Below are 15513 nucleotides of genomic sequence, written 5' to 3'. Positions count from 1 at the left end.
ATGAGCCTATTCAGACAATCAGTTATGTCCAAGATTCATGTGAGTCACTGTAAATGTACAATAGGCACTTTGCATATGTGGAATTGGGCTGCACTGAGCCCAGTTAGCTGGGAATGTTTTGGAAGTGATGTGCACATATCCATCAAGTGAAAACTGCACAGCAATCTCTCATAAAATATGCCAAAACTACCACTACCTGAGCAGAATAAAGGCTCCTAGTAGCAAACAAGTCTGCAGAGGTATGTCATTGGAGGATGACTTGATGAGGATCTATATAAATTATTTTATCCAATTATTTGCACTTTAAAAAAAGCTTTCAGAAGTTTGTACAACCTTTGAAGTCCTTCCTCCATACACATACTATTCAAATCCTGTTCAATAATATGAAAGGCTTCTATGTTTTCTATGTAACAAAAATAGATGTTTTCCAGCTACTTAGCATAAAACAACCCATTAAGAAAGAACTTCTGATTTTACTTTTCACCTTTATAATCCATTAAATGTAATAGCTTTTAATTTACTTTTAAAATTCCTGAGCCTCTCAGGCTGAGTGAAAATATACACCAACAACCAAAGTGTATAAAGGTTATCTTGGTGGTACTGGCTTTATCAAACCTTTAATTTAGCAGATCTTTATAGTATTATTGTCATAGGTCAAAAATTTGACTATTATCTTTTAGGGGTTTGAGAAGTCCTATGTGACATAGAAAGCATGAACTCAGTATCTTAAGGATTTAAAAACTAATCTATTAAGATTTAATAGATAAGATTTAAGATGTGAATTGAGAATGTAGACTTAAAATGTGTTAACTGCAAATGTACAGGCATGTAGAAACCCATCAAAGTATAATAATATCCTTCTTGTTACATTACAATGCAATATTCAGTCAAATAAATACCTTGTATAAATATCCCTCTGTGAGTATGCATCCATACAAAAATGAACAGATAAAATATGTTTACACAAGCAGCTGGGCAGCAGAACTACCAATGAAAATTACTCTGCATATCAACGGGTAAGTACTCTCCTTAAAAAAGGGCTTTCTCAGAAAACTAACTAAAATTGTAACAGACCAAAACCAGAATTTAAGCAAAGGTCTGGATCACTTGCTTGATGACTGTTAGAGAACAGCTCAGGTTGAAGAGAATTGTGTTGATGCTAAAACTTCTTTTGAGTCTTTCATATTTATAGAAACATATTCATATGTGTTTCTATATTTGTTAAGGTGAATAAGCATGTTATATTTACATTGTGCATGACTTTTAAGAGCATTTACTGCTGATGATACAGAATGAATATCTAACTATATAGGATGACATACTTATAATTAGTTCCCTCTTTAATGCATGAATGCTAAGAGGAAAATCCAAGTCCAACTTCAGAGTATTTAAATTATTTTCCATTTTTAACTGAGGATACTTTGAAATTTTATTACTCTCTTCTATAAAATATTAGCCAAAGGTCTAAGACTGATGTTGTCTCTACAGGGGTACATAAAATAAAAAGAAAGACAAACCTGGGGGCTTTTTCATATGTGGATTTGATAAAATTATACCTTAATTGCTGCTGTCAAGAAGCAGTTATTGTTGATTACCTGAAAATTACTTGTGGAATTTCCATTAATATCATATTTAAAGCTTTTCTGAAAAAAATACTTTAACTTGTTTTTGAGCATGGTGATTATTTTATATTTTGCCATAGAAAACAGCATGCATATTTCAGCAAGAGAATGTCCTTCCCATAACTTCTCAAATAACATATTCAATTGAAAATGTAAGCATGACATTCAGGCTTCATTTGCTGTTGGTGTCTATCTAAAAAAAACCCAAATTGATGGAGACAGAAAATTCTAATCTGATGCCCTAAGGCCAGATCCAATAAAACACTTAAACATCTAAATTTGGTGCTAAAGCAACAAACTTTTCGGTGGCTGTCCCCCATAAGGGAATCTTGGGCTGAAGTGAGCTGAGTTTTACATTCCTTTGTAGAGTACAGAGTAGGTATTGCTAGGCAGGTACCAGTTAGGGAGTGCTATGAGCAGCCACTGCCTCCAACATCACCCAAAAAAATTGTATGCATCTACCTGGAGCTACTAAGTAGACAAACACTGTCAGCCGGACTGAGATATAAATTACACCTTGCAGACCCAAAACAACCTGAGTCCAGGTCGTAAGGGCAAAGGGATGATGTTAAAATATACTTCCCTCTTTTACAAAAAGCACAGTAATTAAGGATACTGCTCAGGAAATGTGCTCCACATCTCCACTCCAAGTACAGTGTGTTTGACTTTTAAGCCATTGGTTATTTTGAACTCTCTTTTTTTGAAACACTTCAGATCAATGAGCATAAAGAGGATCAGGATTCAGCAGTCCAGTCTTTTATGTTCTCCACTAGTTCCTCTTTCCTATCCATGCTTAACAGATAACATTACTGAAGAGCTGAATGGGTATTCAGCTCCATAAAAAATACCAAAAATCTGCTTCTCAAAGCTTCAGACTGAGAGGTCTGCATGATGTCATATGTAAGCTTAACAGGATAAGTGATGAAATGTACCTCACCAAAACTGAGGGACTAGACTCTTCATGGCACAGAAACTTGAAAATACTTAAAGTCTTCTCTTAACATAGAAAACTGAATTTATCTTTTCTAATATGAATCCTATACTTCACATAAGCCCTTCTTGTTAAATCTGACTCAATAAAACCAAATGAGCATCATCAAGGAGTCCATACTTATAGATTGCAAAATTAGATGCTTGGTTTTGGCTGTCAAGCACTTGAGCTAACATTGTGTACTTGAACTTACCTCATTCTTCCCAGGACCATTTGCCGTTCTACAGCCTGCTTTCAGTAAAATTGGAAATGCTGCTGTCTTCTAATAAGGAAAAAACTTTGGAAATCTAGGGTAATTGATCTCTTGTGATAGAGATGATATCTTGAGTTATGTAGGACCTGTGAGGCAGAAGTGCTCTGCTGTGCTCCCTAGCCCAGACTGGGAACCTCACTGGACCACAACATAACTTTAGCAAACCTAAGTATGCTTCTTATGGAACTTAGGGAATGAGTGGAACTTCAGACCTGTACACTGGGTCTTGACCCAGCATGAAGCTAGGATGCAGCCAAGCTGCACACCTGGATTAAGCAGCTGGAAAATGTCCCCAACACCCATGTTTCATTTTAACAATAAAAATTTTAACATTGACAACAGAAACTCTTCCAGTTTTCCTGCAACAAATAACCATCCAGAGCCTGACGTGTACTTTCTAATTTTAACAGACAGATCTGTAGATCCTTATTTGATGGTTGGTGTCATAATAATAACCTGACCCAATGGAAGGTAAGGTCACTCAGAGCTCCACACATCAGAACCTGAAAATATATTTTGAAGGCAGTCTAAGGTAAATAAAAATAAAAACCCCGAAATACAGACAAACAAACAAATTAAAAACTCCAAACAACCAAACAAAAAAACAAACAAAAAACAAACAACCCCCCAAAAAACTAAAAAACAACAACAAAAAAAGAAAAGAAAAGAAAAGAAAACAAAAAAAACCAAAAAAACCCAAAAAAACCCCAAAAAAACCATAAAAACAAACAAACAAACAAAAACAAAACCCCCACAAAACTACACAAGTGCTTTACTGGTAGCTTTAACCATTCTAATAAAAAAACCTAATTTTTTGTCATTAATAATAATTCTTGCTAGATTTTTAATAGAAATACATATGATTGTTTAAAGACTTATTCAGTTTGCCAATGCCAATGAACTGTTTCTAAATACATTACACCTTATTGTGTGGACTGGTCAAATTAGATAATTTGTACTTTGTTTCTAACAGGTAAATGGCATTTTTCTCCCACATCCAGCTCACAGATCAGGTCAAACAAATGGTTCACCCCTCTGACAAAAGATTTGGTATGCTGATCAGTTAGCTCTGTTATTACTTTGTTGCCCCTTCAAATTATCTGTTGACTGTAAATAACTCTCCCTGATCTCAGATAACTTCAGAGATTTTTCATCTTTTCCTGTTTTTTAATGGAACAGAGGACAAAAAGAGAAAAGACAGGGCCTTCCTTACTAGGAAGGATTTTCTAGGTTCTCCCAGGTTCTATTAAAAGACATTTCAGTTGCACCTAGTATATTTCTGCCAACAAAAGTCTTAGAAGAAAACACATTAATTTTTAAATGGTTCATGATACTTATTTAGAACTTTTGATTTCTTCTTTCATTTTCTTTCTCCTCCTTGCCTTGCCTTGCCTTGCCTTGCCTTGCCTTGCCTTGCCTTGCCTTCCCTTCCCTTCCCTTCCCGTTCCCGTTCCTTCTCAGCTGATGAAGGTGATGGCATTTTAACAACAAAAGTACCACCACCTGCATGTGTGTTTGCATTTTTAAATATGGTCACAGTCTGAGTGATTTCCTGGGGTAAAACAGTTTCAAAACCTGATTGCAAGCTCACAGCAACAAAACTAGATAAGTACTATCTCCACAAATATCTGTAAGTCAAATCACTTGTTTTAATACAGATTAGATTAGTACTAAAGCTACAAGATTGATATGAGAGACATGATAAATGTAGTCATGACAGAAAACAATTTTTAATTTAGTAACCCCTATCAATCTAGATAGCCCATGAATATTTACCATTAATTCTGTAGGCTGGAACAAAGCAGGGGAAAAAGAACAAAAAAAAAAAAAAAAAAAAAAAAAAAAAAAAAAAGAAAAAGAAAAGAAAAAAAAAGGTGGTTTGACCTAAACAGAACTGAGGAATAAAGAGAATTCTCAGCAGTTTTACTGAGAACAGATCTTGCAAAGACTGGGAAAACACATTTGGGATAGCATAATTAAAAAACCCTTTAAGAAACTCAATGACATGCAAAAGTATTGGCGTTCTTAATAGGTACTTCTCTTTGCAGAACTTACCAGTCAGATTACAGTTAAACAAGTAACTTCAAAGGCTGAAATAAAATCATTTATGGAAATTCAAAACAAACCTATTTGATCACATCATACTTCACAGCAGGGATACAATTTGCAGAGGCTGAGTGAGGGCATAGTGTAAGCAAAAACAGGTTGTGTGTGCAATGAACCAAACTAAATGGTTTATATAAAAGAAATGTTGTTTCCATTAATTTTTCTGGTAATCTTATTAAAAATGCCACCTGTCCAGAACAGAATTGTCCAGAATTCCTTTTCATATCTCAGTGTTCAAACACGAGACAGAGGAGGTATCACCTTATAGCTATTAAAATATGCCACAAAATGTCTTATTCTGAAATCTTCATAGCTACAGCAGTTTCTCTACCTCTGTTTCAACATTTGGTTATTGTACCTTTTACTTTTTCTCTTGTTGTGCTCAAACAACTGACTTTTCTGATAAGCTTAAAGAATTTTTTTTTAAAGCATGCATTGCTTTTTAAGCCTCTCTTTAAAAAAAAATGTTTCCAGTCTATAAGACTTAAAATTCATATATATTAAGCAAATAAAACATATTTGCATAAATGCACCTTTCAAAATTCCAACACCACCCCACCAAAATCCCCTGTAAGAGCCCTGAACAGGAACTTGACTTTGAATACCAGCAGAGATGAAATGGTGTCATAATCAGCATAAGTGCATGTGGACTATTCACCTAGATCAAACACTTTGGTCATATACTCAATTAAATTTAAATCCCATTATATAATGTATACCAGCCTCATTTTATGCAATTCCCTAATTTAATGGCTTGGAATTAGCCTTTTTCATTTTTGCACACATGGACTAATTTTCATGGTACTCAGTCCCTCTGGGAAGTAGGTCATTAAAGTCAACTGGACAGAGACAGAAACTTTAAATAACTAAACAGTGCTGCAGAAGGGTCAGAGTGACAATAATAATGTAAAACAGTTTTTCCCTCTTCCTACTTTGCAATATTTATGAAATTTCTCCATCATATATATATATATATATATATTCATTAATATTGGAGATGACAAAATAGAACAATAACGAAAATTATTATCCTGTTACAATTTGATTTGTAAAACCAAAAAAACAAATCAGCAAAACAAAAATCTCAATTAAGAAATTAAAAATCACAATTACAGTAATATTTAGCTACCAAGACAACACTTGTCTTACACTGAAGCAGTAGAATTAGAATATTCATGTTACCTTTCTCAATGTGTATTCTTTTTGTCTCATGTCCCACATCATGACCAGCCAGATCTCCCTCCTTCGGTCCAGGCAGGACATTAGGTGACAAACCCATCAGCATTTGGTTCATAGAGAGCCCGTTCTGATGGACAGCTGCTAGACACAAGCACAGGCAGAAAGAAATCAGCTGTCACACTAACAATACTCTTTTTTACTTATTTTACATAGTCTTCCTCTTAATTATACAAGAATCCTAACAATCACAAAGTTACTTAATTAGTGCTATCAGGATCCACAGAGAGGAAAAGTTTCTTCCTATCACTTCTTCTTTAAAACAATTAATTTTAAAAAGAAAGTTCAGTAACTTTGGATAAAGTTAGAGATTTGCAAATATGTTCTTGTTTATTTAATAAGAATTGTTAAATTTTTAGTTCATTGTACAAAAATGCTTGAGTACCAACATTCCCAATATGCAGTCCCTAATAACTTCCTTAAATGAAGCATTGTGACCTTTCAGGTGATAAACACAGTTTTTCCATATATTCTGTGCAACAGTAGAAGTGCTTATTTGCTCATCAGACAGGTGGAAAAGCCCTGTCCCACAGCTTTCAGAGACCCTCATGAGTCTCAAACACATTTCAGAAACTCATATTAGGTAGTTTATATTTCTATGCTTTTATTCTGGAAAAAAATTTGTCTTCTCAAGATGTTTATGCCATTTTTAGTAATTTTTTTTTAATATGGAACCCATATTCCTGTAGTAGCCATCTTTTTCTGGCTGGCACTACAAAATATGTACTTAAGAATCAGGTGTGATGTTAACAAATCAGATAGGACAGAAAATAATTATCATATAAATAAATAAGTTATTGACGTGATCCACTACTTAAGAACTCTGCTATGTTTACATGGAAGAAAAATTGTGCAAAGGTCCCACTCTTCTCTGTAAACTATAGAGTAAGCTGAACAGTACAATTTTCTTTTTTGTTAAAAAGAAGAGCAATTCCTTAGCAAAAACAATAAATATGTCTCAATTTAGATTTTGGCGATTCCTGATGTTATGTTGTTTCGGGGTTTTTTTAAGAGAACAACGGAAAAGAGCTTCATCAGTTGTAAACAAATATACTATTCAATCAATTAAGAAAAAAATTTAATTCCACATTTGTGAGGGGTTTTTTCAGATCTTCACATATGAAGTCTGCAGTGGGTTGATCCTGCTGGACACCACGTGCCCACCAAAGCCACTCCATCACTCCCCCTCCTCAACTGGACAATGGAAAGAAAATGTAATGAAAGGCTTGTGGGTCAAGCCTGGGGAAATAGACAGGTCACAGTATATGGGATGCCAATTTAATCTGCTCTCTGAATTGTCCAAGTGATAAGAAAACAGAATTTTCAGCTTGTCATAGTCAGGCCTCATTTCTTTTCTTTGGTAAGCCATTTTTCATCACACATTAATGAAAGATCTCTCATCTGAAGGTCAATGAAGAGTCAGCTTCCTGAGTATAGGGAGAGCCTGAAAAGGAGCAGCCTAAAGGACACATGTTGCATCTAATCAATATGGCCACCTATTTCATACAGCTATTTCATGGCCTTCTACATGTGTGCCAAACCCTCCAGTTTCACCCACTGACAAATTCCACGGTGGAAAGACTATTTAAACACACAAAAACCAGCAACAGAGCAGTATTAAAGGGAATGGACAAGTGTAACATGAATTTAAGTACATATCCATAAAATAGTATGCATTTAAAACCTTAATTTCCTTTGCTGCGCTGGAATATCACAGAATTCAGAGTCTTTGCCATGTAATTTACATCCTGTATATGGAACTTTGATAAGAATGGTATCATTCTGGGACACCACAGTTTAATTTCACTCTGTCCCCTGTGAGCTATGAGGTGATATTCTTTCTAACATATTTCTCACCATTAAAAAAAAAATTATTTAAAAAATTTATAAAGTATGAACATTTTTTAATTTATTTAACCCAATTCTCTTTACCAAGCAATTCTACAACATAAAATATTGCTTATGAAGTCAGATTCAATATAGAAATCAAAACCGAGTAACCACATTAAATAAAATTCAATTTCTTTTAAAAATGTTTACACTATATGTATAGTTCTGAAACTAATCTAGCAAATTGCCTCCCGCCTGCAATTCTGTATTTCACTGCTCATATCTTTATGTTTAATATGACATGATGGCAGTTTATATCAGTACCTGTTAATGTAGCATCAGATATTACAGTACTGCAAACTGGGGAACATAATGTTGGGAGATAGTTATTGCAGCTGAACTTCTGAACATGAGATATATGAGATCTAGTTAAGGCGAGGGCACTGTGACCAGAAAAACAAGCTGCACCTCAGCAGTTTTAAAGTGGTGAGGAGGAGAAGAATGAGACCTACGGATTCTGTCTGAAGAGCTCTCGGTCCGTGCGGGAGAACTGGACACGCTGCTGCTTCGATGAGAGGATGGATGGCTGCCAGGTCTTCGGCCCTCCTCAAGAGAAGGAGCAGGAGAAGGGCTGTCTGGAACACGTTCCTAGACCACACAAAAAGTCATTGGGAAAAAATGACAACGTTAAACCAAGCCTCTGTTTCCAAACATCACTTCCGTAAACTGAATCTCCCTCCTAAATTACAACCTATTCATACCCCCGTTGATGTTTCCAGGATTTGCAGAGCATTCTCAAAGGAAACTTGGCAACTTTAGGACACTAGACCTTACATTTCAGCATGCAATGTGAGCCCTGCTCATCCTATTAGGCTTTTAAATGTCTTTTGGACTACTTAAAAAATAAGTGGTTTGTTCACCTTTGTTGTTGTTGTTTTGCTGTTGTTGTTGTTGTTTTGGTTTGGCTTTTTTGTTTGTTTTGGGTTTTGTTTTGGTTTGGTTTTTTCTGGGGTTTTTGGTGGTTTGTTTGTTTGTTTAATTTTTTTACTCGTATCATCATGCAATTGAATTGGAAGCATACATTTTGGCTTACAGATGTTAGCCTCATGGGATGAGGAATTATGTATTTCTGTAAATAAATAAAGACCAGGTACTGTTGTTTTATCTCATGTTGACTTTTACCTCACATTTTAATTTCAAGGAGGCTTCTTGAGCAACGAGATCTTACGGAACTGTTATGGATCATAAAGAAACTATAACCTCCTTATAGTACCCATATGTCACATGACTAATATAAGTCCAAATGTCTATTTTTACTACGGAACACAAACCTGGAATGAATCACACTTTTTGGATGAATGTGGCCATATCACTTCAAAATGGGGAAAACCACCATTCATATTTTTCTATTCAGGGAAAGGCCTGGCAGGGCAGCCAAGAGGAGCTATGATGCACTTCAAGAAGCTCTCTGGTTTTGAGAACCAGAATGTAAGGACTGTGATGATTTGAATTGCATATCTGCTATGTGAGAATTGTTAGTATGCAGCAGACAGATATATCTGATATTTACCCAGAAGTTTGACACAAACTCAAAGGGAGATGAGTGCAGAATAGTTCTTTCTAGAAAATTCGCTGTCTTTCCCTGCAGTTTCCTTTTTACTGCTGAAAGTTTGCAAGACTCCTTGCTAAAGTATGTGAGAGTGAGGCTGTTCTGGAAAAATAGTGATAAAAATAAATAAATCCTATAGGGGAAATCTGTTGGAAGGATTGAAGATATTAAACTAACAGGTTTTTTTGCTTGTTTTTTCTCTTTTTGATAACTGAAAACTTGACTTATAATGAAAAAAACAATGAGCCCAAACCACCAATCAACAAACAACTGCACACATTCAACTCACTAAAAGCTTTTGGTAATGAAATAATGCAATTAGTACATGTTTAATAACAGAGAAAAACTCTTGCTGTTGGAAATGTATTTTCTTAAAAAAAGCAGTACTTTCCTCACTTAGAAAAGTTCTTTTTAAGCAGTCATTATTTTATCATGCACAGTCACTAGATAAATATTTATTTCTTTGAATGCATTCCCAAGAAATTTTGCAACATCCTCAACTATAGTAATCAATAGATTTGTTCAAGTTCAGTTTCATAAAACAATATCTGCTGAACTTGAGATTTAGATTGCAAATGGATTCAATGGGCATACTGATGGAGTGGGAGGAGATTTTTTAGAGCAATGTTGCAAGACATTTAAGTGGATTCCACTTTAACAGTCTTAGGTTTTTAAGTCAAAAACATTGATGAGGATAGCTTAACTGCATCATAGCTCTAGGCTTATTATGACTTTGATTGTGTTTATGTCCATGAACTGGGTATTCAAGAGGAGGATTATAATGCAGATGTTTTCAGAATGTAGAAGATTTATTTCTTTAGATTTAGGAGGATTTAAGCATGCACAGTGTACAGATTTGATATAAATTAGAACACAGTATATTTAATCATTCATTTAAAATATAATTTCACTGTCTGGCATACAATGTATTGTTCTTAGAAGGGTTTCATTAAAATGAAATCCAGTGAGCACATAAGATTTGAATACAGAGCTGCAGAGTAAATTAATTTATTTAAACAGCTTAATTTGTTTATCCTATTTATTTATGTGTGCTTTTACAGCACGTATTATGAGATGGAGCGAGCAAAAGGAATGCACAGGACAACGAAATATAATTACTGTACAAACAAAACAGATAATGAGTTTTATTCTCATATAATATGATATAGACAAAATCCATGAGAAAACTATATATCTTGGCTTTATCAATTCATTTGTAAAATACCCTTTAACTCCAATAAACCATGGGATTGAACTACACAGAAATGCAAAATAAACCAATTTAGTACCTTAACTATTGTTTTATATCCTTGCTTCATAGTTCTACAATCAGCAATCTAGTCTATAGCAATTTTTCGTGTTTAACAAATTCACTGAAATAATAAATGGCAATGCTACTTATAATAAATTGAAATACTCTCTAGTTGTAAAAAAGTCATAGTAATAAACTAATGGTGCTGGAATATCAATATGTCTTCCTTAACAGAGATTTTGTGTAGAAAAGATTAATTTGGTTTGTGGCAAAATATTAACTTTAGACTCCATTTTAAATTTTTCAAAAAAGGAACTGTTCAAAATTGTGTTCATTCAATAAGGCAGATCAGAGCCATTTTGTCACTTCTACAGCGTGCCACTTTCCTGCAAGTTACTCTACATGAAACAGCAAAGAAATAGAACTTATTAACTTACAATCCTGGCAACAGATATCACCTAGGATTCTGTCCACTGCCCAATATTTTTCCTAAAACTTACCTACTTTCCTAAAACTCGACTCCAATGAGGCAGATATTTCTGGAGGATCTGGTGTATAACCCTCTCTCACTATTTTTTTCCCTCCATTTTTTGCTTCCCTATTTCCTTCTACAGATAGTCACAGGTAAAAAGTAGTGTTAACAATTCAGGTAATATGCAGGAATTTAGCATATGCTTGACCAGCGTTTCAGGATTGTTAAGACTCTCAGCCAGGTATCAGAGGCTTTACTAAGCAGTGAACAACAAGCTCTTAGGGGCCAAATTTGAAGCATTCCTTATCTTGGTGTCCTTCACAACTTGATACAAATCATGAATCCTAAGCATTTAAGAATCTCGCATTTGCCTCCTCCAAATATGTTCCTACCACAAAGAAATTTTCACTCTAAGGAACTCTAACACCCTTTCTTGTACTTTTATTCCAGTGGCAAGTTACACATCCTCAATATCAAGTCCATTTCATAAATAACAGGCTTGTTCCTATGACACTGGGTATTCTATTTTTTGCTGTAAAAAAACAGGTAAAAGATTTCAGTATCAGAGATTTTAACACATGAGATTGAGGTTATCTCTAGAATTGAAATCACCCCAGGTTTGTTCCAGAATATTACATATCATTCACAAAATCACAGTGTCTTGGTCTCTTCAAGTAAAGCAGGAGAGTTTTTATGCATTTATCAGCTTTTTTTCTAGATTTCTCAAATAGGCAAATACTGCAAAATCTTATTCTGAGAGTAATTTTTTAAGTAACATTTAAAAAATAATTATCTTAATACATCAGTAATGTTATTCAGAAGACCAGAAATACTTTCTTCCCTATATCACATATCTTTGTCCATATATGAAGTTACAAAGTTAGTTACAAAATATTAATTTCTTTTTTTGCCTATTTTATTTCTGCTTCAGCAGCATGTTTTCACTGTTTGAAAATTGCTTCATTACCAAAAGCCTTCCTCAAAATATATCAAGACACAAAGCTGATGAAGTTTAGCTGTTGTATCACTATTGAAGACATTTCAGGTAATACATGTAGGAATGATACTTGTGCTCCTAAGAGGACAGAAAAATAAGTGGTATCTTCTAGGTTGTCACCACCTCAGTTTTCCTACAAATATTTTTTATTCTTTGCCCTTCTTGTTCCTTAACAACAAAATCGTTGATCACTTTCTGACAAAGTTTGAATACACGTTCTTGCAATAACCAAATCAGATTTGCATGCACAGTCTTCATCTGGCTATTTCGCTCCGACAGGTATTTAGTCTTGGCCTTTTACTATGCTCTAGTTTACTTTGCCATAAGACTCATCTCTTGGGTTTAGTTATCCTTTAATTTTAGTCCTGGAATGAGCTCTAGACACACAATGAAGTCTTGCTCTAAAGGTATATAATTTTTTTAACTATTCAGTTGTCTTGCTGCTCTTCAGTATTGAATAAACTCCTTCAAGGATGTTTGTGCTTTAAGTCATTGAAATGCAGAGGATAAAGTAATTTATTTTCGAGGTCATAGTTTTCATAGTTTAGGTAACTTTTGGAATTTTTTACGTTGGAAGAGATGTTTAAAGGCCATATAGTTTCAACCCACATGTCAGAGGCAGGTACACTGTCCACTAGAGCAGGTTTCTCAGAGCCCCATTCAGCCTGGCCTTGAACACTGCCAGGTATGGGGAAACCACAGTGTCCCTGGACAGGCTAACTGCATGCTAGGCAAAGTATAAATGACACAAACTGTTTTATACAGTTGTGATAATAATAATAATAATAATAATAATAATAATAATAATAAGAAGAAGAAGAAGAAGAAGAAGAAGAAGAAGAAGAAGAAGAAGCAGCAGCAGCAGCATATTTTAATTAGGAGTGTGAGAGACTAGACTGGTTAATGACCCAGTGGCCCACTTGACCACCCAGGTGCAGACAGCACACACTCACTACCAGAGGCTACAGCTGGGTGTTGAAAAAGATAAGGAAGGAGCCTGGCAAGATGCAAATCTTGCCAATTTGCCATTGGGCTAGTGCTTTTTATCATGTCTCTGCCTTTTTCATAATGGCTCAGGCATGAAAACTCACCTCTGGGAAAGTACTGGGACATTCACACAAAGTCTGAAGGTGCTCACGCCTTCTGATGGGCATAATTGACTCAACTGTGCTGACAGGAGAGGCAGCTGTGACATCCCCAGAGGTATGATGGATCATGAAAGACTCAGGAAGTGTCCTGTGATCCACAGCCTTATACCATTCAGTCTGAAACTCCCTACCTCAGGAGAGGAACCTGGGCATTCCCACCTGAACCTAACCATATAGAACTGTGGAATTTCGGTGTTTTGTAAGCTTTTCCTATTCCTGACAGATCAAGACAGCCACAAACACTTCAGCCAACAGATATTGAAATTGCAACAGTCAAGTCTTGTTGTGAGGTCCATGGGTGGTGATATCTTCCTATTCCTTTCAAATTTTTAAAGTATAATTTTTATGGTTTTATATTGCTATATTACTACATATAATAATAGCCTAAATGGCTACACATGTGCTCCCCCATTGCAACCAAACTGTTCTAAAATAAACCCTCCAAGTGTGTATTTAAGAACACGGATTTGTGTTGTTTCATTTGACATTCAGTGTGGTTTTGCTCTAATCTGCCCCAAGGAACCTATCAATAAGAACCTGCGTTGCCCTTACCTTTTGGGGTGGGTTGTAACAAGGAGTAGCTTATATTATTTCCAACCTTTGTGGGAAGACACCTGTCTTCCAAGCCTTTTTGGTGGTAGAGTTATTAAAATCGCTTTTAGAAGTGATCAAAACACAGATTTCTTTCTTCAGCTCCTTACTGACTTATTTTGAACTTGTGTGAGATGTATTCCAGGAATAACTTTCTTGTAAAATGTCACATTTAATTTGACATTGCTTTAGCTGAATAAGTGTAAGAAATTAGTTACTTGATATCTTTTGTAGTTTCTGCGAACAGAATATTTTATTTTTACAGTTTTTCATTCCACTTTAGTCAAGACACTATGATGCTCTAAATGAATATTTAGACTCAGGAATTGCAAAATTAACTGGACTAATAGTTATTTCCTAACTTTCTCAGTCACTTCTATATGTGTGTTATCAAACTGACTGAATGCTATAAAATTTTATTTCTATTTCCTTATCTGCATATTATCTGGCTTGCTAAATATCTCACTAACTTCACAGATGCACATGACATCTTCCTCACTTTGTTCTTACAGATCCACTTCTAATCCCAATCAAAATTCAGGAGTTCTAATATTTTGTATTGTCATTAACTGCACTGTTATTTCAAATCTTGGATGTCCTTTTTATGAAGAAAAGAATCCATGATGTTTACATGAGATGTATTCTCTCTCTGTGAACACCTTGAACTTATTTATCTTTTGGACCAATTGAAGTTAATTTGATTTCCATTATACTTTTTACTTCTGCAATTTTTCATTGTACCTACTTTGCTGTTCCCATCACAAGAACACTGACAACCGAAAGCATAAAATGAAGAAAGAGATCAACTGAAAAGAAGACTGAATTGCCTTGATTTTTAGTGTCCTGTTTTCTACATGTATTATTACAGCAGCAGTTAACTGACAAGAAGCCAAATAGGAGACTTCCAAGTAATCCTTTAACAGTACTTCCACAGCAAGAGATCTAATCCTTGGAAATCATGAGCAGTACATAATGCACAATGACCTAGCCAGGAAATGTGTGTCAATGGATAGGGCCATTACAGAGATTAAAAACAAGCAAGCAAACAAAGTTGATCCCTATCAATAGAAGAAAGAGCTTGGTTTTACCTTCACAATGAATATCTCTTCTAACAAACAAAATATCCTTCTAAGGTATTCAAAAAGCCCCATGCAATATGCAAATATATAGACATGCAAGAAAGTCTGTTCCAATTAAATTAGTAACTCCTTATTGGCAAGTTGGACACACTTTCTGATTTTTAAAGGTTTTTTTCTCCTCTTCTGAAAATCTAGCCTTACTTGCAAGGTAAGCTTAAGAAACATCACTAGGAATTCACCCTTCAAAGTAAATCCAAACCACACATGTATTAGCCCTATATGAATCTCATCCCTTGTACCTGACCCCGTGGCCATTTTGCATCAAGT

The 15513-nt window shown here is 35.0% G+C and overlaps 1 protein-coding gene across 4 annotated transcripts in view; it reads right to left on the bottom strand.

Annotated features, from left to right (window-relative positions):
- Positions 1-15513, bottom strand: part of DACH1 (dachshund family transcription factor 1) — a 261421-nt gene that overhangs the window by 95070 nt on the left and 150838 nt on the right. For 2 of the 4 annotated variants that reach the window (XM_031057067.1, XM_031057068.1), the window contains 2 exons: positions 8551-8686; positions 6155-6292 (listed from right to left, as the gene is read on the bottom strand). In XM_031057067.1, coding sequence (XP_030912927.1) covers positions 6155-6292; positions 8551-8686 — 274 coding nt within the window. The remainder of the gene's footprint in view (positions 1-6154; positions 6293-8550; positions 8687-15513) is intronic. The other 2 variants (XM_031057069.1, XM_031057070.1) reach the window with 1 other exon arrangement.

The sequence above is a fragment of the Geospiza fortis genome, unplaced genomic scaffold, assembly GCF_000277835.1.
Source record: "Geospiza fortis unplaced genomic scaffold, GeoFor_1.0 scaffold45, whole genome shotgun sequence".
NCBI lineage: Eukaryota > Metazoa > Chordata > Aves > Passeriformes > Thraupidae > Geospiza > Geospiza fortis.
This window is presented reverse-complemented; position numbering and strand designations above follow the sequence as displayed.